The sequence below is a fragment of the Salmo trutta genome, chromosome 26 (genome assembly GCF_901001165.1).
Source record: "Salmo trutta chromosome 26, fSalTru1.1, whole genome shotgun sequence".
In the NCBI taxonomy this organism is placed as follows: domain Eukaryota; kingdom Metazoa; phylum Chordata; class Actinopteri; order Salmoniformes; family Salmonidae; genus Salmo; species Salmo trutta.
In genome coordinates, this window is record NC_042982.1 from 28,318,650 (window position 1) to 28,342,304 (window position 23,655).

The 23,655-nt window shown below is 42.3% G+C and overlaps 1 protein-coding gene across 12 annotated transcripts in view; it reads left to right on the forward strand.

The window, feature by feature from the left end:
* Window positions 1-1,826: 1,826 nt before the first annotated feature.
* LOC115163590 (RNA-binding protein Musashi homolog 2-like) overlaps window positions 1,827-23,655 on the forward strand; it is a 338,641-nt gene continuing 316,812 nt past the window's right edge. For all 12 annotated transcript variants that reach the window (XM_029715600.1, XM_029715603.1, XM_029715604.1 and 9 more), the window contains exons 1-5: window positions 1,827-2,006; window positions 2,313-2,353; window positions 2,676-2,757; window positions 3,382-3,466; window positions 11,527-11,568. In XM_029715600.1, the coding sequence (XP_029571460.1) occupies window positions 1,942-2,006; window positions 2,313-2,353; window positions 2,676-2,757; window positions 3,382-3,466; window positions 11,527-11,568 (315 nt within the window). In that variant the 5' untranslated portion in view covers window positions 1,827-1,941. The remainder of the gene's footprint in view (window positions 2,007-2,312; window positions 2,354-2,675; window positions 2,758-3,381; window positions 3,467-11,526; window positions 11,569-23,655) is intronic.

Here is a 23,655-nt window from a genome sequence, read left to right on the forward strand (position 1 = left end):
CTCTGATTACTGTGTGGTAACCACAATGTTACTAATAACCATTATATAGTACCTGCTAATAAGTGACAAATAATATCATTTGACTGGTTCAACATATGGTCATTACTTGCTAATTAGTAATTTAGTAGTTACAGGTAATGAGCAACGTGGAGCCTAGTCCTAACTATTGATAGTCATTAAGTATTGTGCTTGTTACTGTTAATTATATAATTAGAAAGTATTTTTCTAGTTTGAATTACAGCAATCTAAGGTTCATTTAAAAAGTTTTTATGAACTTAATTAAAGTACATTTTTTTGTGCGAAATTTGAAGATCTTTTTTACAATGAGCACTGTCTGCTCCATTATGATAATGAAACCATGGACCTGGAATTTAGCATGGAGCTTCAATACTGACACCAACCGTGTCTGTCTGTGAGCAGCCTCAGATGCAGATGCAAACATGTAACTCCAACAGGTGCAACGGAGTAAGCAGTCATTAGATGATAAAGAGGAAATGTCAACAACAACAAAAATGTCCAGGCTCCTGAGGAAATAGTGAGTTTTTCTGTCTTGCCAACTGGAATCTATCCATCAACAATTCATTCATCCATCAACAATTCATTCATCCCTTAATGTCAATCATCTGCAATGAATACAGAACAACAGTACATTGTCATCTAAATGATTGATTGAAGTGAACTATGATTTTGGTAGCAGCATAGGCATTTTGTTGTGCTCTCACATTGAATTTCTGAGTGAAAATAGACCAACTGCAAGGGGAGGAAGAGGCCCAGCGGTGCCTCTCTCTGTGTAGTTAGCCAACAGTAAGACAGCTCCTAAATGCTAGCTAGCCAGTGAGGTGAAACCACAAGCCTCCACATGCCAGTCAATCAGTCAGATTTAAGTCGGCTTTGCCAAGTCTTTGGCTTGATGTGTGCAGCCTTTACTTTCTGTGGTTTGAAAGTTCTACTTTAAGGGGGGAAACACAAATAAAGAAGTGGGGAGAAGAAAGAGTGATGACCTGTCAATGGGCCCTGGGCTTTTCTCTTTAGATTCTCTTCTTCCACCCTAGTCTGTCTCTGTCTTTCTCTCTCTCTGCCTCTTCTTTCTTTCTTTCTCTTTTCCTCTATCTCGCTCAGAGGGCTTGATGAAATAAACAGCAATCACTGTAGCATGAGCACCCAGCCTTAAATGAGCTCTCACTTTCACAATCCTGGTTCCAGCGTTTCCATGGTTATACATGATCCCTCTATGTTTTAGACACGCAGTGTTTTTATTTCTGTAATAGGTAAATGTCACAATATAATATTCCATATTTTTACTTGTTGAGATGTTATCTAACATGCCCTAGATGGATAGGTAGAGTGCATAACCAGCCCAATTATATTTATTACATGAAAGACTTGTGGAAATGTATCACATATCCCCTCTGTCAACATAAAGCAGTAGACTACTAGTGAACTTGTGTGGATGCATAGCAGCTAGTAAATAAAGTGAGATTTGTCAAGCTGCCCATCCAACTGCAGAGAACTGATTTGGTGTTTTATGTAAAATTCACAGATTCACAGATGTTACAGATGGCCATCTGAAATATATTCCAGTATCATGGCAATCTAGGAAATATACTTTATCAGGCAAGGTCACTTACAGTCTGTGTAAATGGATAGAAAATGTTGTTAGCGCACACACGCACACACACCAAATCTGCTCAATGGTTAGCTACAGTACAGCTGTATATGGGCGGGGAATGCTTAATGACGTCAATTGAATTGGTTAGGTGACGAGTCCTTGCCACGCCCCATGTGGGTCAGGGGGGGGAGGGGGGGGGCAGGGGGGGGAGCCACGGGCTGAGCTGATTCCACGTGTGACGCTTGCATTCCCAGCTCACTGATATTTTCTTTAGCGGGCTTCGGTGTAGCCTTGTGCGTCTTCGTTAGTTACTGGCTATAGTTGGGTTAGCTATGGAGGGAGACGGGAGCCAAGCCACATCTGGAGGAAGCCCTAATGATTCGCAACACGACCCGGGGTAAGACTGCAAATAGCACTGCCACTTTTATCGTTATAGCTACATTGTATCAATAGTGCAAGGCTTATCAAAGCACTGCCATTGATGTTTCTTTCCGGGTGCAGTCAACTACACCTTTGTTTGAGTATATTACCAACGGGCCTGCCCCCTTTTTCTATAGCTGAAACTCGCTGTGTTTGATAACTACAGCGCTGCTGCTCTGCCAACGTTTTGCTCGCTTTTGGTCGCTATAGCAAGTAGTTAGCTACATGTCAAAATGGCCGATCTGACATCTGGACTCACTTCTGCTATGTTTTCCCCTTACAGTAAAATGTTTATCGGTGGTCTCAGCTGGCAAACTTCGCCAGGTAAGAAAATGATTTGCGGACTACAGTGTGGCATTGTCGGGTTGTGTTCTGTGGTAGCTGAGGCTGTCTGTGCTGGTTGCAACGTCTAGTGTGTGTGTGTGTGTGTGTGTGGGGGGGGGATATGGTGTGTGTATGTATCTCATAGCGCGCGTGTACCTTAGTGCGCGCAAGGTTATTTTTTATTTCCAATCATTTGAAGTCCTCTATTCGACCCCTATGTGTATAGCTAGAGAGGCATTTTAAGCTCGTACATAGACTGTTCTAGATTTGACAGAAGAATGAAAACGTCCAGTAACCTTCTGTTTGTTTTTTCTTTGCGCAGACAGCCTTAGAGACTATTTTACTAAATTCGGGGAAATCAGAGAATGTATGGTGATGAGAGATCCAACGACAAAACGCTCCAGGTATTTAGCGAGTATATTTTCCCACTGTGTTTGTATTTGTATTGTTAACGTACGTGGTTTTGCAGTGTCCTTATGATAACGCAACATCAGTTAGCAAGCAATCAGCCATTTATTTTTGTTGCGCTTTTACAACCTTCCTTTCAGAAGGTAACGCATTTTGACATTGACCGGCCACTTCAGATAGAATACTGGAGGATCTTTGAATATTCCTGAAAATATAGGAAGTAATTAGACTACATTCATTCACATGATTTATTGTGCAGCAGTAAAAGGAAATGGCATTTACATTTAAGAAATAATTTAATCTGATATGAAAGGTAAACTATGTTGATATCAAGTAGCCTACCATACTCCATAATAGCTAATGTTGGTAAATATTTGTTACAATGTAACATTTGGCTGCATTATATATTTGTTAGTCTACAAGCATTTCGCTACACCAGCTATAGCATCTGCTAAATATGTGTATGTGACCAATACAATTTTATTTAAAATGTAGCCTGTCATTTGGCTTTATTTGTTCCCATGTAACGGCTGTAGTTCTACTGACTGATAGGCTGTTTGACCACTCTCCTGCGCCACTGACTGACTCACTGTTACAATGTTTCTTGTTTATTTCCACAGGGGCTTCGGATTCGTTACTTACGTAGATGCTGCCAGTGTAGATAACGTCTTAGCTCAGCAACACCACGAATTAGACTCAAAAACGGTATGTCTCCTCTCTTCTGTCACTTTTTAAATGAAGTGTCTGTGGTTTTGTGACCCACCTGTCTGGCATGATTGTCTATGTCCTGTTGAGTTATTGATTATTCACTCTCACAGCCACATTCACTTGACGCCAATAAGTAGCCCCCCTCCTTCAAATTACAAGACCTTCTGCAAACCCTTCTTTACCATTGAGTATTGAGTGCCATGTTACATAAAGTCATTTGAGCACCAATGGCACCTGCAACGCTTTCTCTCCAGGAACAGCTGAGTGTTTTGAGATGGGGGAACATGTTTATTGTTGAATCTGCATATTATATAAAGTGATTGTTATTCTGTATTTGTTTTTTGTGAATACACATTCCCAGCTGTCTTTATAGATTTTAGTAGGCTTAACATTGTTGTACATATTTGGCTTTGTTTTTCATGCACCATATCTATGCACCATCAGGCATTCTTGGCTTTTCTTTTTATAAAATGCAGTTTATAAATAAATGTTGTTTTTTAAAATCACCCTATCTTGAGTTAAACTTTCATTTTTCATCCTCCCAAGTCCCAATAGACTGCGTCATTGGCCTCAGTATCCACCCATTTACCCCTGTCTTCATCTCAGATGTCTGCATATTATCCACACACCTTCCGTCTGCATATTATCCACTTCCTCTCTCACTGCAAGTCTGCTAAAGTGCACACATTCGCACAACATGACCCATTTTAAATCACAAACCCAAGACTAACTGTTATCCCCAGTGAATGCCATAAAAACATACCGCTATTGTTTAATTTATTGTTACAGTATATTTAGTTTCTGAATGCATGGATGATCAGATGAGTTTGTTGGGAGGAGGTATAGGAAGACGGGCTCGTTGTAATGGCTGGAAGGGAATAAATAGAACAATATTAAACATATGGAAACCTCAAGCTTGACTCGTTCTTTTTATTCCATTCAAGCTATTACAGTGAGCCCGTCCTCCTATACCTCCTCCCACCAGCTTCCTATGAAACTGGATAGATTAAAACTTCAACTTAATTACAACTTTCATGTTTCTCTCAGGGTGAAAGTTGGTCAGAGTAATGCCTTGACTGCAAGAAATGGTATTGTGATGATTCGCCCTCTGCGTTTAGTGTTTGATTTTCCATATGGGTCAGTTTGCTTATTTTTGATGATTCTTGTGCTTTGTCTTTGAAATTGTGCATGACACAAACATTACAGCACTTGTAGGTTAAGTAATAATGTGTAGTTACACTATAACTGCCTATGTAACTACCATGTAAAGATGTATTGTAATGTGGGACCAAAATAATGAATTGAAAGCTCAGTAAAGTCACACTGTCATGTTCTGTAGGTGGATGCTGTAGGTGGATGCTGCAGTGTATGCTCTAACTCAGCTGTGTGAGCCAGTGCTCAATGGGCTCGTAGTTTATGAGCGGTGGAGTGAATACAAGCAGCCTATATTGTCTTCAAGGACTCATGGTAACTGCTCTGATATTGCCAGAAGCTCTAGGTTTATAAAACCGATAGCTGAAGAAGGAAAAGCCTGTAGCTTCCCACACGTCACCCCAGGAAAAAGTACACTGATATCCATTTAAATGCACATAAATTTGTTTATCTATTTGCAATTTATTTCGTAGCCTAATGAATTTGTAATAATACAGGGATTATTATGACTGCAGATTTGAATGTAATGTTGAGATGAATTAGTACACCTCTAACAAAACCGTATTGATAAGGGGCAAATGTTAGTCTTGCAACAACAACAAAAAAGGGAGAAATCTGTATTTGAGAGGACATGCAGTTTTAGCCCAGCAAAGGAAGCAGTGCAGACACACACTCCCTCTCCCTAACTCTCGATGTGTACCTAAGTGTTTTTGATGCCTTCTCTCCCCTCCTCCTTTCTGGACTTGTCTACATAGGATTATTAGAAAACAGCTGATGACATCCATGCATTAAGGTACCTAGAGTAGTCTTTAGATAATCTACTGCTTGTGTGGTATAATGTAATAGAGGCAACATTGAGCTGCCGACTCCCCTCTCTGTGCCTTGGGAGGTGTTCTACATTAAAGTGCTGGTGCAGTGTGAAATAGAGGGGAGTCACATCTCACCTTAAAGGTCCAATGCAGCCATTTTTATCTCAATATCAAATCATTTCTGGGTAAAAAAGTACCTTACTGGGATTTTTTCCCCCAATTAAAATGGTGAAAAAGAAACAAATAGTTTCTCAGCAAAGAGCAATTTCTCCAACAAGAATTTTGCTAGGACTTTTTGGGAGTGGTCTAAGTGGGGAGGGGAAAATATACATTTGCTGTTATTGGCAGAGAGGTTTGTAACACTTTCTTATTGGTCTATTAACTAATTTACCACCTGGTGATGTCAAAAATCCATCCCACTAAAACGGCCTGAAATTTCAGGTGGTCATTTCAAACAGCTCTTACACTAAAAAGGCACTTCATCATGTGGAAATGTATACTGAACAAAAATATAAATTCAACATGTAAAGTGTTGGTTACATGTTTCATGAGCTGAAATAAAAGATCCCAGAAATGTTCCGTATGCACAAAAAGCTTATTTCTGCAAAAGTTTGTGCACAAATTTGTTTACATCCCTGTTAGTTAGAATTCCTCTTTTGCCAAGATAATCCATCCTCCTGACAGGTGTGGCATACCAAGAAGCTGATTAAACAGCATGATTATTACACAGGTGCACCTTGTGCTGGGGACAATATAAGGCCACTCTAAAATGTGTAGTATTCTCACACAACAAAATACCACAGATTCCTCAAGTTTTGAAGGAGTGTGCAATTAGCATGCTGACTGAATGTTAATTTCTCTACCGTAAGCCGCCTCCGTCATTTTAGAGAATTTGGCAGTATGTCCAATCGGCCTCAGAACTGCAGGCCACGTGTAACCATGCCAGCCCAGGACCTCCACATCTGGCTTCTTCACTTGTGGGATCGTCCGAGACCAGCCACCCGGACAGCTGATGAAACTGTGGGTTTGCATAACCGAAGAATTTCTTCACATACTGTCAGAAACCGTCTCAGGGAAGCTCATCTGTGTGCTCGTCGTCCTCACCAAGGTCTTGAACAGATTGCAGTTCGGCATCGTAACTGATTTCAGTGGGAAAATGCTCACCTTCGATGGCCACTGGCACGCTGGAGAAGTGTGCTCTTCACGGATGAATCCCAGTTTCAACTGTACTGGGCAGATGGCAGACAGCTTGTATGGGGTCCTGTGGCCGAGCGGTTTGCTGATGTCAACATTGTGAACAGAGTGCCCCATGGTGGGGTTATGGTATGGGCAGGCATAAGCTACAGACAACAAACACGAGATCCCGAGGCCCATTATCGTACCATTAAGCCGCCGCCAGCATCTCATGTTTCAGCATGATAATGCATGGCCCCATGCCGCAAGGATCTGTACATAATTCCTGGATGCTGAGAATGTCCCAGTTCTTCCATAGCCTGCATACTCACCAGCCATGTCCACCATTGAGCATGTTTGGGATGCTCTGGATTGACAAGTACGACAGCGTGTACCAGATCACGCCTATATCCAGCAAATGTTGGTCACACCAGATACTGACTGGCTTTCTGATCAACACCCTTTTTTTCTTTCTTTTAAAGCTATCTGTGACCAACTTGCATATCTATATTCCTACTCGTCAAATCTATAGATTAGGGCCTAATGAATTTGTATTGACTGATTTTATTATATGAACTAACTCAGTAAAATCTTTGAAATTGTTTCATGTTGCGCTTATTTTTGTTCAATGTACATAAAACACACTGGCCTTTAAAAGGTGCTGCCTGGTCAGTCCGCCGTCTGCATTGGCCATGCAGGATTTACGGTGATATGGCCTCTGCAGGATTTACGGTGATATGGCCTCTGCAAAAGACAGGGCACTCATACTTCTTGTACTTTGCGGAGCAGTGCAGAGCTGTTGTGAAGGAAGTTTTCAAGGAAGTGAGCTTATGTTTATACAGAACCTCCCGCTCTCACTCACTGTCAACCAATCATGTCAATGCGGAGCGAGGCGCACGGCGATGCGGAACAGAGCTCAATTTGGCCTCTGCATGCCTCCGGAAGCTCCGCAATTGCGTCACATCATCCATACGGCGCCTCCGACCACATTTTCGGATGAAGCATAAATTGGCTGTAGCACTGCCAGGTGAGGCTAGACTGGGAAATTGAAATCCAGACAGCAACATGGTTTGGCTTGTCTGCATGGGGAATTCAATGCAGCTGCTGCTTTTTTTTCTTCCTTTCATCAGGATAGAGTCGTTATATTATTCCTCTAACATTCAATGTACAGGATTCTCTATTAGAATAGTCTGTGATTGCGAAATGCCCTTAAACCATAATTAATTGTACAACATGTTACTAGTTTTAGTACAGAGTTACTTCACAGGTATACGATCAGAGTTTTAGCATTATTTCAACTGGAGATTCCTGTGGTTTTCCATTGTGGCACATGTATTTTCCTCTATTGCGTACGCTAAGGCTGAGGCATGTACTGCATACACATACTGTGTATACTTGACATGCATCATGTTTTATGTAATGCTTGACAACATGGAAATGAAGGCTTGGGGTTGAATAATACTCAGCGTCTGTCGACAATAGGATTTCTGCTGATGTCATTTGTAAAAGCAATCTCTTGTAGACTGAACACTTTTCTGGCTAAATCACATCCCACTCCACTAATGCAGTCAGTCAGCTGAATTCAGACAGTCACTTTCTACCAGTGTCTAGTATTTCTGTCCGTCACACACCGACAGCTCTCTCTGTTATATTTCCCCTCCTTTCCTTCTATTCTTTTTTTCCCAATTCACAAGCTCTCATCCCACTTTATCCACAATATTCCACTAATGGTCTTTTCCCCCCTTTAGCTATGTGGCCCTAAAGATGAAAATGTGAAAGGAGAAATCCTTTGTTCACAGGACAATTAAATGTTGGGGCTATATTCAACCTTACTGTGACAAATGGCAAATGTGTCTTGAATGTCCTGGCTGTTTTAATGCACTGACTGTCCCGTTTAACGGGATGTGTTCTTGTGCATGATTTCACTTTTAGAAGTGGATGTAAGCGGGGAAAATGTAATGTTCAAATGAATGTTTGATTTGCACAAGTTGTTCTTGAGGAAGTCTTGTGGTTGGTTCTAACACCTGACTTGATATCTCACATTTTAGTTTGAGCTACTTTTTTACAATTTACAAATCTGCAGTTTAGCACAAAGAGCAAATCCTGTAATAAATAGTGAAAACATAAATGACTGTTTTGCAGTAAACTGATGCAATGATGAATAATACAATGCCTTCTTTTGTTTTCATGCCTCATTGTATTCAATCTGAACCCAAATGTGCCAATTCATATTGGCTGCCATAATAACCCCTTGGATGGAATCAAGAAATTATATCTAGCTGTTCTAAACTTCCGACTTCAACTGTATGTTGGAGCCTATAAACTAATTTTTCAACCACTCCACAATTTTCTTGTTAATAATAAACTAGTTCTGGCAAGTCGGTTAGGACATCTACTGTGAACATGACACAAGTCATTTTTCCAAAATTGTTTACAGACAGATTATTTCAGTTATAATTCACTGTATCACAATTCCAGTGGATCAGAAGTTTACATACATTAAGTTGACTGTGCCTTTAAACAGCTTGGAAAATACCAGAAAATGATGTCATGGCTTTAGAAGCTTCTGATAGGCTAATTGACAACATTTGAGTCAATTAGAGGTGTACCTGTGGATGTATTTCAAGGCCTACCTTCAAACTCAGTGCCTCTTTGCTTGACATCATGGGAAAATCAAAAGAAATCAGCCAAGACCTCAGGAAAAAAAATTGTAGACCTACACAAGTCTGGTTCATCCTTGGGAGCAATTTCCAAACGCCTGAAAGTACCACGTTCATCTGTAAAACCAATAGTATGCAAGTATGAACACCATGGGACCACGTAGCCGTCATACCGCCCAGGAAGGAGATGTGTTCTGTCTCCTAGAGATGAACGTACTTTGGTGCGAAAAGTTCAAATCAATCCCAGAACAACAGAAAATGACCTTGTGAAAATGCTGGAGGAAACGGGTACAAAAGTATCTATATCCACAGTAAAACAAGTCCTATATCGACATAACCTGAAAGACTGCTCAGCAAGGAAGAAGACACTGCTCTAAAACCACCATAAAAAAAGACAGACTACGGTTTGCAACTGCACATGGGTCAAAGTTCGTACTTTTTGGAGAAATGTCCTCTGGTCTAATGAAACAAAAATAGAACTGTTTGGCCATAATGACCATCGTTATGTTTGGAGGAAAAAGGGGGAGGCTTGCAAGCCGAAGAACACCATCCCAACCGTGAAGCACAGGGGTGGCAGCATCATGTTGTGAGGTTGATTTGCTGCAGGAGGGACTGGTACACTTCACAAAATAGATGGCATCATGAGGAAGGAAAATTATGTGGATATATTGAAGCAACATCTGAAGACATCAGTCAGGAAGTTAAAGCTTGGTCGCAAATGGGTCTTCCAAATGGACAATGACCCCAAGCATACTTCCAAAGTTGTGGCAAAATGGCTTAAGGACAACAGAGTCAAGGTATTGGAGTGGCCATCACACAGCCCTGACCTCAATCCTGTAGAACATTTGTGGGCTGAACTGAAAAAGCGTGTGCGAGCAAGGAGGCCTACAAACCTGACACAGTTACACCAGCTCTGTCAGGAGGAATGGGCCAAAATTCACCCAACTTATTGTGGGAAGCTTGTGGAACGCTACCCAAAGCGTTTGACCCAAGCTAAACAATTTAAAGGTACTGCTACCAAATGCTAATTGAGTGTATGTAAACTTCTGACCCACTGGGAATGTGATGAAAGAAATAAAAGCTGAAATAAATACTATAAATACTATCTACTATTATTCTATTATTTCACATTCTTAAAATAAAGTGGTGATCCTAACTGACCTAAGACAGGTACTTTTTACTAGGATTAAATGTCAGGAATTGTGAAAAACTGAGTTGAAATATATTTGGCTAAGGTGTATGTAAACTTCCGACTTCAACTGTACCTATTGACTTCCAGTCATTGCACTAACGCTAGTTAGCAATTTCGCTAGCACTAGTTCCTTCAAACTGCACACAGAGACATAAAATTGGTATCCACGAATTCATCTGACTGTGGAGAATTAGATAAAGGGCATTGCCAAAATCACAAAGTATATTAAAGAAAACTCAAATGTAATATATTTTGAATGGACTTTTTATTTTTAATTATTCTACAGTTATAGCATTATGCAGTCAAAATGCTCTTTCAATTAAAAAAATGTGGTATGGTGCTTTTTTTCCTTACACATTTTTCACATAGCGCTTAAATATTAACCTGGGCATTAATGCTAGTTATGCTTTTTCTTGGTCAATATACCTTGACTAAACCATGATGTGTGAAGGGCTATTGATTTATTAGTCAGCTATGCTTCTACGGAGTAATGCAGGATTATGTGAATGATGGACCTGGACAATTTGACGATGCAAAAGGAAATAAAATTGTGCATTTCATTAAATCAGTCAGCTTTAATATGGCTTTTGATTAATCTGTGTGGGGAAGATGTGAAATCCCACATTGATAATTGTTTACTAGTGTAGGAGCCCTAAGGTTCCCAGTACAGCTGGATCTCTTCTCTCCCTGGTAGTTCATTGATTGATTTAATATCATTGATTGGCTAAAGGAGTCCACTCACCTGGTGATCAAGGACTTATTCAGACCAGGGACAGAGGGGAAGGATGGAGAACAGAAGTCCTGAAGGGGACTTGGGGAACTGGAAACCTGATTTTGAATACCCCTTGTGTAGTGTCTGTACTGTCAGTTGTGATGGTAATCCTAACGTTGTCCAAGTCGTGCATGCCGGTCTGTGGGATAGTCTTCTGATCCATGAGGAATGCTTTGAACCCACACATCCAAATCCCTGTGATTCGTTGTGTTTAAGTGATTGACAACTTTGGTAATGATTGATATCTATCTAATCTCCCTTTCTCCTCTTTCTCTTGTCCCTTTTTTAATATTTACCAGATCGATCCTAAAGTTGCCTTCCCCAGACGTGCTCAGCCCAAGGTAAGACAACATGCTGAACATGTTTTAACCTCTCATGGAGAGGACTTTTAGTTTGTTGGTTGGTTTTTGTAACACTGGGTACATTGCTGACCTGCAGAGAGGGTCTGGTCATAAAACGACATGTAGGCCTGCAGATTAGTTTTGGAATTCAAGTGTCACTGTCAGGCTGGTCTGGAGCTTGCTACAGGTAGATGACTGGCTGTCTGATTTCTCCCATAGCTGCACCACCACCGTACTTGTTTACATCAGCATGTTGTCTAGAAACCGTAGTGAGGTAGAATTTCCCTGGGTGACTGCTCTAAAGACTTCACTGCATTTGATTGAATGAGAGAGTATCACATTGTAGTTGTTCACACAATGTTTTTTCCCTAAAGACGCTGAGGTAGATTGGGGCATTTTCTTTTTTTATTAACACAAAGAGAGGCATTGCTACTCTGTTACTTTGATCAGGTTTCAAACAGGAATGACGGAGGTAAAGCTTTCCAAGCCGAAGCACGTTATCTTAAGGCTGGGTATGGCTACATGTATGTAATTGAGAACAGCTAGGGGATGTGCTTGTTTCTTGATACAGTCTCTCTTCCCCCCTTGTTTTCGGCAGCAGGTAGCCTAGCGGTTAGAGCGTTGGGCTAGTAACCGAAAGGTCACTGGTTCAAATACCCGAGCCGACAGGGTGAAACATCTGTCTGTGCCCTTGAGTAAGACACTAAACCCTACTTTTCTCCAGGGGGACGGTACTACTATGGCTGACACATTAAAACAACACATTTCACTGTACCTATCCAGTGTATGGGATGATAAAATGTTTTATTTTATTAAAACATTTTATGTACCTATTCATGTAAAGTCCAATTAAATAAGAATTTGTTCTTAACTGACTTGCGTAGTTAAATAAAGGTTATACAAAATATATGTAGAAAATGGTGTACAGTAATAGTGATAATACTGACAGAAGTCTAGTCTGACTGTACAGTACTTCGTTCCAGTGCAGACTGTGTTGATATGCAAGCATATGTTACAGTATTTGACAGATTTGTACAGTGCTTTGATATTTTCTGCTCTGTGGGCTGTTTTATGCAAAAAAGCACCCTTGATATCAATTATGCAATCATTTTTGAATAAACATGAATTTGACTCAAGGACATTTTTAACAATAAAGAAAGATGCAGACCTATGTAGGCTATAAGGTGTTTGTTTCTAAAGAGCAATGACACTGTAGAGGAATTTGAAGGTGAAATCACACCTTGACTTGTCTTCGGACCCTTAAGGGCAGGCTTATTTTTAACCCTGAGTGGAGTGAGAATGTGGCTGTCAAATAACGTAGAGGCTGTAGGATTAAAGAGCAATTAAATCAGCATTTCATGGGGTTTTGGTGCATGTACAATTTATGAAAGAAAGGTCTTATGTACAGCAATGTTCAAGCCCTCAGGTTATCGTCGTCCTTTAGAGCAAAACGTGTTTTGTTCTCTGTTTGTCAGTAACTCTGGCTCAGGGTTTTTATTGCCCGTGTTCAATTTCCCAGTGAGCGTTTACCTCAGACCATGCTGTCGGCTGCATGCTCACTTTGTCCCAATTTTGAGTGTTTCCAGTGTGTTTTTCCAGTGTGTGTGTGTTTCCAGTGTGTGTACCTACAGTTTGTGACAGCACGAGAAACATCCACCTCAGGCATTTAAGGCTGGGTAGGGAGGGACAGCCTCTGGCTGGCTGGTAGGCTAACTGTCTGAGAGCACGTTGTTTCCTAAATCTTCAATACGGGATTGGCTTCAAGGGTGGCAGGTGTCCACAACACACTTGTCCAGCTAATTGAAATGAAGAACTTTCCCCGAGTGGACAATCACTGGAGGAAAAATGACGAACTCACTCCCTTCACCACTCACATGCCAGGCCAGCCACTCTGGTCCAAGTCAGGCAGGCAGGCTGGCTCAGGGCCTGGGGCTCAGGGATGAACAGGCATTAAATCAGGCTGCAGTTCTCAGCAGCAGTCGGAACACAACACAGCCGCTACGTGTTTTCTTTGTGTTAAGCGAACCACCCAATAATAAGCTTTATGCAATTATACAACCGCCATCGCATACAATCATGTGGCATTATGGCATTATATTTGTGACTTGCCCCATATTTTGGAGTATGTTGAATAGAACTGAAACAAGCAGGTGTATGTTGACTACTGTACTTAGCAAGGCTGTCATTCATTTGGTAACTTCGTGAACAAGTCAAAGAAGCTGAGTTTGTTGGTTTATTACCAAACAGACATTAAATGCAGACATACCTGGAGTTCGCCTTTCCAGAGTCTATACTTTTAGTTTTATGGCTGTTATTTTCTACTCCTGGGGCAAGAATCTATACATCTCAGCGGTGGCACCACTGGTCTCAGAGTGGTGTGGTGAAAAAAACATTCTCGGGCCCGACGTGTTTCTTGATCTGGTAACCTAGCCAGGTTAAACTTTATATGGTATGATGTGATCTGTTGTAAAAATGTTTAATATTTTCTATTTAGGTCACATGGTTTAATATCTCCTGTCGCTTGCCTTTCTCTGCCTGTAGTGGTGTCAACTCCCATTTCTGAGTTACAAGATTCGATTCCGCTAGCAATCAACTCCTAAGATTCAGTTTGTTTGGAACAGAGACTGATTAGCTGCCGATATTCCGAGAACACAAAAATGTGCGTATTTCATAGCGAGAGAGGAGAGGAGAGGGGCACAGTGTAGGCAGGTCGGTCACCAGGCAGACGGTCAGAACCGTAAACTAGGCATATCTATCGGCAATCAAAAACGGTATCTCTCAATGGAATGCTGTATCTTGGCTTGCAATGTCTCGCAACTTCAGTAAAGCAGGGCCTATCATCAATTAATAGCCTAGGGCATTCTACACGCAACAGACCGAAGACACACTCGCATCATTAGCGAAGAGCGAGAGCAAGGGTGTAATCATTTTCCAAACAGTTGCACAACAACTGCAACTTAAATTAGTTTCTGTTGGACAAATTCCGGTAGGTCCTTCCCCGATTTGTTCCGTTTGCTTCAGTTTAAGAAACGTTTGCAACTGAATCGGCGTAATGAATATTCCCCAGGTGAGGGAGAGCGAGGAGGGGGCAGGCAGAAAGAATCGCGGTGCGCATGTTTCTCGGTAATCTTAATCTCGCAATGTCTTGTTTTGCATGCCTTGCAAATTCACCAAAGTAGCCTAAAGTTCACCTCTTCCTCTTTTGGTTTTATTTAAAATACACAACTTTCCCCAGGCCTTTATAGCCTTCTGTCATCATGAAGTGCTTTGAGAGACTAGTCAAGAATCATATCACCTCCACCTTACTGGCCACCCTAGCTAGACCCACTGAAATTGGTTTACCACCCCAATAGGTCCACAGACGATGCAATCGCCATCACACTGCCCTATCCCATCTGGACAAGAGGAATACCTATGTAAGAATGCTGTTCATTGACTACAGCTCAGCATTCAACACCATAGTACCCTCCAAGCTCATCATCAAGCTGGAGGCCCTGGGTCTCAACCCCACTCTGTGCGATTGGGTCCTGGATTTACTGATGGGCCGCCCCCAGGTGGTGAAGGTAGGAAACAACATCTCCACTTCGCTGACCCTCAACACAGGGCCCCACAAGGGTGCGTGCTCAGCCCCCTCCTGTACTCCATGTTCACCCATGACTGTGTGGCCATGCACGCCTCAAACTCAATCATCAAGTTTGCAGACGACACAATAGTACTAGGCTTGATCACCAACAACGATGAGACAGCCTATAGGGAGGAGGTGAGGGCCCTCGGAGTGTGGTGTCAGGAAAACAACCTCTCACTCAACGTCATCAAAACAAAGGAGCTGATCGAGGACTTCAGGAAACAGCAGAGGGAGCAGCCCCCTATCCACCACGAAGGGACAGCAGTGGAGAAGGTGGAAAGTTTAAGTTCCTTGGCGTACACATCACAGACAAACTGAAATGGTCCACCCACATAGACAGTGTGGTGAAGAAGGCGCAACAGCGCCTCTTCAACCTCAGGAGGCTGAAGAAATTTGACTTGTCACCTAACTAGGTAGTTGTTGTGGAATTGTTAGATTACTTGATAATATTACTGCACTGTCGGAACTAGAAGTACAAGCATTTCGCTACACTCACAATAACATCTGCTAACCATGTGACCAATAAAATGTGATTTGATTTATCGTCTAGTTAGACTATAATGTAGAAAATGTTTTATAACTGCACTGTGATTTTTATTTTGTTAAGGAAAACATATTTTTTTGAGTGCTTTGTGAAAATAACAAAGAAATGCACCTGGCTACTCTTCTCACACAGAGTACCTTCAGCAAGTATTAACACCCCTTTACTTTATCCACATGTTGTTGTGTTACAGCCTGAATTTAACATGGATTACATCTGGATGTTGTCACTCATCTACACACAATAATGTGGGGTGTTGTAATAATGGGCTCCCGAGTGGTGCAGTGATCTAAGGCACTGCATCTGTGCAAGAGGCGACACTACAGTCCCTGGTTCGAATCCAGGCTGTATTCCATCCGGGTGTGATTGGGAGTCCCATAGTGTGGCGCCAAATTGGACCAGCTCGTCCGGGTTTGGCCGGGGTCGGCTGTCATTTTAAATAAGAATTTGTTCTTAACTGACAAAACGTAAATGACAGAATGAAAAGAAGGATGCCTGTACAGAATACAAATATTCCAAAACATGCATCCTGTTTGCAATAAGGCACTAAAGTAAAACTGCAAAAAATGTGGCAAATAAATTTTACTTTTGGTCCTAAAAACAAAGCATTACAGTGCATCTGGAAAGTATTCAGACGCCTTGACTTTTTCCACATTTACGTTACAGCCTTATTCTAAAATGTATTACATAGTTTTCCTCATCAATCTACACACAGTACCCCATAATGACCAAGCAAAAACAGTTTTTAGAAATGTTTGCAAATGTATTAAAAAAACAGAAATACCTTATTTACATACAGTACCAGTCAAAAGTGAGGACACCTAATCATTTCAGGGATTTTCTTTATTTTTACTATTTTCTACATTGTAGAATAATAGTGAAGACATCAAAACTATGAAATAGCACTTATGGAATCATGTAGTAACCAAAAAAGTGTTAAACAAATCAGAATATATTTTATTTTTGAGATTCTTCAAAGTAGACACCCTTTGCCTTGATAACAGCTTTGCACAATCTTGGCATTTTCTCAACCAGCTTCATGCGGTAACCACCTGGAATGCATTTCAATTAACAGGGGTGCCTTGTTAAAAGTTCATTTGTGGAATTTCTTTCCTTAATGCGTTTGAGACAATCAGTTGTGTTGTGACAAGGTAGGAGTGGTATACAGAAGATAGCCCTATTTGGTAAAAGAACAAGTCCATATTATGGCAAGAACAGCTCAAATAAGCAAAGAGAAACGACAGTCCATCATTACTTTAAGACATGAAGGTCAGTCAATCCGGATAATTTCAAGAACTTTAAAAATTTCTTCAAGTGCAGTCGCAAAACCATCAAGCGCTATGATGAAACTTGCTCTCATGAGGACCGCCACAGGAAAGGAAGACCCAGAGTTACCTCTGCTGTAGAGGATAAGTTCATTAGAGTTAACAGCCTCAGAAATTGCAGCCCAAATAAATGCTTCACAGAGTTCAAGTAACAGACACATCAACTGTTCAGAGGAGACTGTGTGAATCAGGCCTTCATGGTCAAATTACTGCATAGAAACCACTACTAAAGGACACCAATAAGAAGAAGAGACTTGCTTCGGCAAAGAAACATGAGCAATGGACATTAGACCAGTGAAAATCTGTCTTGGTCTGATGAATCCAAATTTGAGATTGTTGGTTCCAACCACCTTATCTTTGTGAGACGCAGAGTAGGTGAATGGATGATCTCTGCATGTGTAGTTCCCACTGTGAAGCGGGTGCGATGGTGTGGGGGTGCTTTGCTCGTGACACTTGATGATTTATTTAGAATTCAAAGCACACTTAACCAGGATGGCTACCACAGCAATCTGCAGCGATATGCCATCCCATCTGGTTTGCACTTAGTGGGAGTATCATTTGTTTTTCAACAGGACAATGACTCAAAACACATCTACAGGCTGTGTAAGGGCTATTTGACCAAGAAGGAGAATGATGGAGTGGTGCATCAGATGATCTGGCCTCCACAATCACCCGACCTCAACCCAATTGAGATGGTTTGGGATGAGTTGGACCGCAGAGTGAAGGAAAGGCAGCCAACAAGTGCTCAGCATATGTGGGTACTCCTTCAAGGTTGTTGGAAAAGCATTCCAGGTGAAGCTGGTTGAGAGAATGCTAAGAGTGTGCAAAGCTGTCATCAAGGCAAAGGGTGGCTGTCATCAAGGCAATATGTGTTATTTCATAGTTTTGATGTCTTCACTATTATTCTACAATGTAGAAAAATAGTAAAAATAAAGAAAAACCCGTGAATGAGTAGGTGTGAGACTGGGACGGAGGTTCACCTTCCAGCAGGACAATAACCCTAAGCATACTGCTAAAGCAACATTTGAGTGGTTTAAAGGGAAACATTAAAATGTCTTGGAATGGCCTAGTCAAAGCCCAGACCTCAATCCAACTGAGAATCTGTGGTATGACTTAAAGGTTGCTGTACACCAGCAGAACCCAACCAATTTAAAGGAGCTGGAGCAGTTTTGCCTTGAAGAATGAGTAAAAATCCCAGTGGCTAGATGTGCCAAGCTCATAGAGACATACCCCAAGAGACTTGCAGCTGTAATTGGATTGAAGTTGAAGTTTTTTTTTGTTGTTCTTATTTCTTGTTTATTTCACAATAAAACATATTTTGCATCTTCCAAGTGGTAGGCATGTTGTGTAAATCAAATCATACAAACCCACCAAAAATCTATTTTAATTCCAGGTTTTAAGGCAACAATATAGGAAAAATGCCAAAAGGGGTGAATACTTTCACAAGCCACTGTAAAGTCCCACAGTTGACAGGCCAAGTGTCAACTCTGGAGGGAACCTGGCACAATCCCTACGGTGAAGCATGGTGGTGGCAGCATCATGCTGTGGAGATGTTTTTCAGTGGGAGGGACTGGGAAACTAGTCAAGATCGAGGGAAAGATTAACAGAGCAAAATATAGAGATCCTTGATGAAAACAGTCTCAGGACCTCAGACTGGGGTGAAGGTTCACCTTCCAACATGACAACGGCCCTAAGCACACAGCCAAGACAACACTGGAGTGGCTTCGAGACAAGTCTCAATGTCCTTGAGTGGCCCAGCGAGGGCCCGGACTTGAACCCGATTTAACATCTCTGGAGAGACCTGAAAATAGCTGTGCAGCGACGTTCCCCATCCAACCTGACAGAGCTTGAGGGGATCTGCAGAGAAGAATGGGAGAAACTCCCCAAATACAGGTGTGGCAAGCTTTTAGCATCATACCCAAGAAGACTCGAGGCTGTAATCGCTGCCAAACATGCTTCAACAAAGTACTGAGTAAAGGGTCTGAATACTTATGTAAATGTGATATTTCTGTCTTGTTTTTAATAAATTTGCTAAAATGTTGAAACCTGTTTTTGCTTTGTCATTATGGGGTATTGTGTGTAAATTGAGGATAACAAAACAATTTAATCCATTTTAGAATAATGCTGTAACGTAACAGAATGTGGAAAAAGTCAAGTTGTCGGAATACTTTCCGAATGCACTGTATGGTTGGGGCAAATCAAACACATCACTGAGTACATCTCTTCATATTTTCAATCATGGTGGTGGCTGCATCTTGTTATAGGTATGCTTGGCATTGGCAAGGACTAGTGAGTTTTTGTTGTTGATTTAATGAGGAGTCTTTGAGGAAGACCTGGTTCTGTTTGCTTTCCAACAGACACTGGGAGACAAATCCATCTTTCAGCAGGACAATAGCCTTAGGCCAAATATACATTGGAGTTACTTACCAAGACGACATTGAATGTTCCTGAGTGGCCTAGTTACATTTTAACTTAAATCTGTATGAAAATCTATGGCGATACTTAAATGGCTTAGCAATGATCAAAAACCAACTTAACAGAGCTTGAAGAATTTAAAAAGGAATAGTGTCCAAATATTGTACAATCCAGGTTTGCAAAGCTCTTGGGCTTACCCAGAAACACTCAGCTGTAATCGCTGCCAAAGATAATTCTAACATGGATTGACGCATAGGGGGGGTTGAATACTTATCTAATCAACATATATTTGTGTTGTAGTTTCCATTAGTATTTTGTGTAGATCTTTGACAAAAGCAATGACAATTCAATAGATTTGAATTCCACTTTGAAACAACATTTTGAAAAAGTCCAGGGGTGTGAATACGCTCTGAAGGCACGGTATGCCATAGTTTGAACTCTGATCTGAAGTGTCATGATTCATGATTGTAAATGCCTGTTCTCTTTGCCGCTATCAGAACCTGAGAGCCATTGGTTATGAGAGCCTGTAGACGTCTCTATAATCTCTGTTCATATTGTGTAGGATGAAAATAATGATCATGCGCTGGTCCTGTGACCAAACATCACCAGAGAGAATATCCTCCTCAAAATGTTCAACGCCCACAATTTGGCCAATAAATGGCTGTTATTTATGAAAAGAAAGTCATCTATGAATGGTTTTCCAACCCCAGCACATGGTGGGTTCGTGAGAGACCATTCTCTGGGTGAGAGAGAGAAGAAATACAAAATGTTGAGTGCACACTGCACAGCATAATGGGCTCCTTGAGTTCCCCTCACTAACACGCACCCTCCCTGACTGGAGAAGCTTTGGCATTTACTGCCATGAGAACTGTCAAAACAATACCTCAGTGGGTGCTGCTCTCACATCAAACCCAGGACTCTACAACAACCCCCTGTGTGACTACTGGAAGTGTGTATGTGTGGAGGGGGTTGGTGGTAGGTAGGAATTCAGTTCACAGTTTTATTGTTACATGTAATTTTCCCCGTTTCTTCTGGTGCTCTGGTGTGAGAGCGTTGTGTAGTGAGAAGTAGCTGAGCAGTTAGCTCTGGCCGTGAGGTGTGAGAGCGTTGTGTAGTGAGAAGTAGCTGAGCAGTTAGCTCTGGCCGTGAGGTGTGAGAGCGTTGTGTAGTGAGAAGTAGCTGAGCAGTTAGCTCTGGTCGTGAGGTGTGAGAGCGTTGTGTAGTGATAAGTAGCTGAGCAGTTAGCTCTGGCCGTGAGGTGTGAGAGCGTTGTGTAGTGAGAAGTAGCTGAGCAGTTAGCTCTGGCCGTGAGGTGTGAGAGCGTTGTGTAGTGAGAAGTAGCTGAGCAGTTAGCTCTGGTCGTGAGGTGTGAGAGCGTTGTGTAGTGAGAAGTAGCTGAGCAGTTAGCTCTGGCCGTGAGGTGTGAGAGCGTTGTGTAGTGAGAAGTAGCTGAGCAGTTAGCTCTGGCCGTGAGGTGTGAGAGCGTTGTGTAGTGAGAAGTAGCTGAGCAGTTAGCTCTGGCCGTGAGGTGTGAGAGCGTTGTGTAGTGAGAAGTAGCTGAGCAGTTAGCTCTGGTCGTGAGGTGTGAGAGCGTTGTGTAGTGAGAAGTAGCTGAGCAGTTAGCTCTGGTCGTGAGGTGTGAGAGCGTTGTGTAGTGAGAAGTAGCTGAGCAGTTAGCTCTGGCCGTGAGGTGTGAGAGCGTTGTGTAGTGAGAAGTAGCTGAGCAGTTAGCTCTGGTCGTGAGGTGTGAGAGCGTTGTGTAGTGAGAAGTAGCTGAGCAGTTAGCTCTGGTCGTGAGGTGTGAGAGCGTTGTGTAGTGAGAAGTAGCTGAGCAGTTAGCTCTGGTCGTGAGGTGTGAGAGCGTTGTGTAGTGAGAAGTAGCTGAGCAGTTAGCTCTGGTCGTGAGGTGTGAGAGCGTTGTGTAGTGAGAAGTAGCTGAGCAGTTAGCTCTGGTCGTGAGGTGTGAGAGCGTTGTGTAGTGAGAAGTAGATGAGCAGTTAGCTCTGGTCGTGAGGTGTGAGAGCGTTGTGTAGTGAGAAGTAGCTGAGCAGTTAGCTCTGGTCGTGAGGTGTGAGAGCGTTGTGTAGTGAGAAGTAGCTGAGCAGTTAGCTCTGGTCGTGAGGTGTGAGAGCGTTGTGTAGTGAGAAGTAGCTGAGCAGTTAGCTCTGGTCGTGAGGTGTGAGAGCGTTGTGTAGTGAGAAGTAGCTGAGCAGTTAGCTCTGGTCGTGAGGTGTGAGAGCGTTGTGTAGTGAGAAGTAGCTGAGCAGTTAGCTCTGGTCGTGAGGTGTGAGAGCGTTGTGTAGTGAGAAGTAGCTGAGCAGTTAGCTCTGGTCGTGAGGTGTGAGAGCGTTGTGTAGTGAGAAGTAGCTGAGCAGTTAGCTCTGGTCGTGAGGTGTGAGAGCGTTGTGTAGTGAGAAGTAGCTGAGCAGTTAGCTCTGGTCGTGAGGTGTGAGAGCGTTGTGTAGTGAGAAGTAGCTGAGCAGTTAGCTCTGGTCGTGAGGTGTGAGAGCGTTGTGTAGTGAGAAGTAGCTGAGCAGTTAGCTCTGGTCGTGAGGTGTGAGAGCGTTGTGTAGTGAGAAGTAGCTGAGCAGTTAGCTCTGGCCGTGAGGTGTGAGAGCGTTGTGTAGTGAGAAGTAGCTGAGCAGTTAGCTCTGGTCGTGAGGTGTGAGAGCGTTGTGTAGTGAGAAGTAGCTGAGCAGTTAGCTCTGGTCGTGAGGGGGTGGAGGAGGAGGAAGTGGGGGGAGAGGGACTTTTTAAAGTCCAAAGGTGAGGATGTGTGAACTCTCTCTCCCTCCCCACAGTGGACGCTTGGCCCTTACCAGGAGAGGGGCGCTGGTCCAAGAGCCCAGTTCTCACTCTCCTGTGTGGCCTATCACTCTGACACCAATTAAGAACCCAGCAAACCACTGCTTAGTCCCATTCAATCTGTTCTCCATTGCTTTCTCTGTGTGTGCCTCTCTCCCTCTCCCGCTGCACTTCTAGCAGTCCTTGTTTTTTCTGTTGACGACCTGGCAAAGCAGTGTCTCCTTTTTTCTCTCAGTTTTCTGATATTTGCAGCAGGTGCTCCACGTTTCTGCTGTTGGAGTAATAGAATTGGACAAGAAGGCTTTGGTTAAACCTGACACTACTCTTTTGATTCTTTGAGGGTCTTGACGTATACGTTGCATAGAGCTATAGATGTTTGATGCTCTGAGATGAAAGGTTGGCTGATACAAAGAAATGAGGCTGCAGTCTACCTTTGATGACATCACAAAAGGAGTTGTTTTGGGCTGAGAAAGCTGCTACCTACAATGTACAAGGAAAACCTTCTGTAGTAGAGAATTGTTTCCCTGTTTTGAGATGGTGTCATCATCAGTCAGTAGTTCTGACTAGGCCCTGTACTATATGGGTAATTCCACAGTAACAGAGTAATGCTGAGACTCAGCTTTTTCACTCTAAAATATATTTCAAACAAAAACCAATGATTTAAAAGTTAAACAAACCATACAACTCTATGCACAAGGACTACATGTAATAATTTCCACTGAAGATTTTATGGAAACACATTTACTTGAAGAACAGTGCAGATGCAAAGTTTGGTAATAGAATGTTCAAGTAAATGTGTTTTTGTCAAATGTTCTGTGGAAATTGTTATTAAGTAGTATTTATATATACACACAAAAGTATGTGGACACCCCTTCAAATGAGTGGATTCAGCTATTTCAGCCACACCCGATGCTGACAGGTGTATAAAATTGAGCACCAGCCATGCAATCTCCATAGACAAACATTGGCAGTTGAATGGCCTTACTGAAGAGCTCAGTGACTTTCAACGTGGCACCGTCATAGGATGCCACCTATCCAACAAGTCAGGTCATACCATTTCTGCCCTGCTAGAGCTGCCCTGGTCAACTTTAAGTGCTGTTATTGTGAAGTGGAAACGTCTAGGAGCAACGATTGCTCAGCCGCGAAGTGGTAGGAAGCACAAGCTCACAGAACGGGACCGCCGGGTGCTGAAGCGCGTAGCAACACTAACTACCAAGTTCCAAACTGCCTCCCGAAGTAACATCAGCACAATAACTGTTCGTTGGGAGCTTCATGAAATGGGTTTCCATGGCCGAGCAGCCGCACAAAAACCTAAGATCACCATGCGCCATGCCAAGCGTCGGCTGGAGTGGTGTAAAGCCCGCCGCCATTGGACT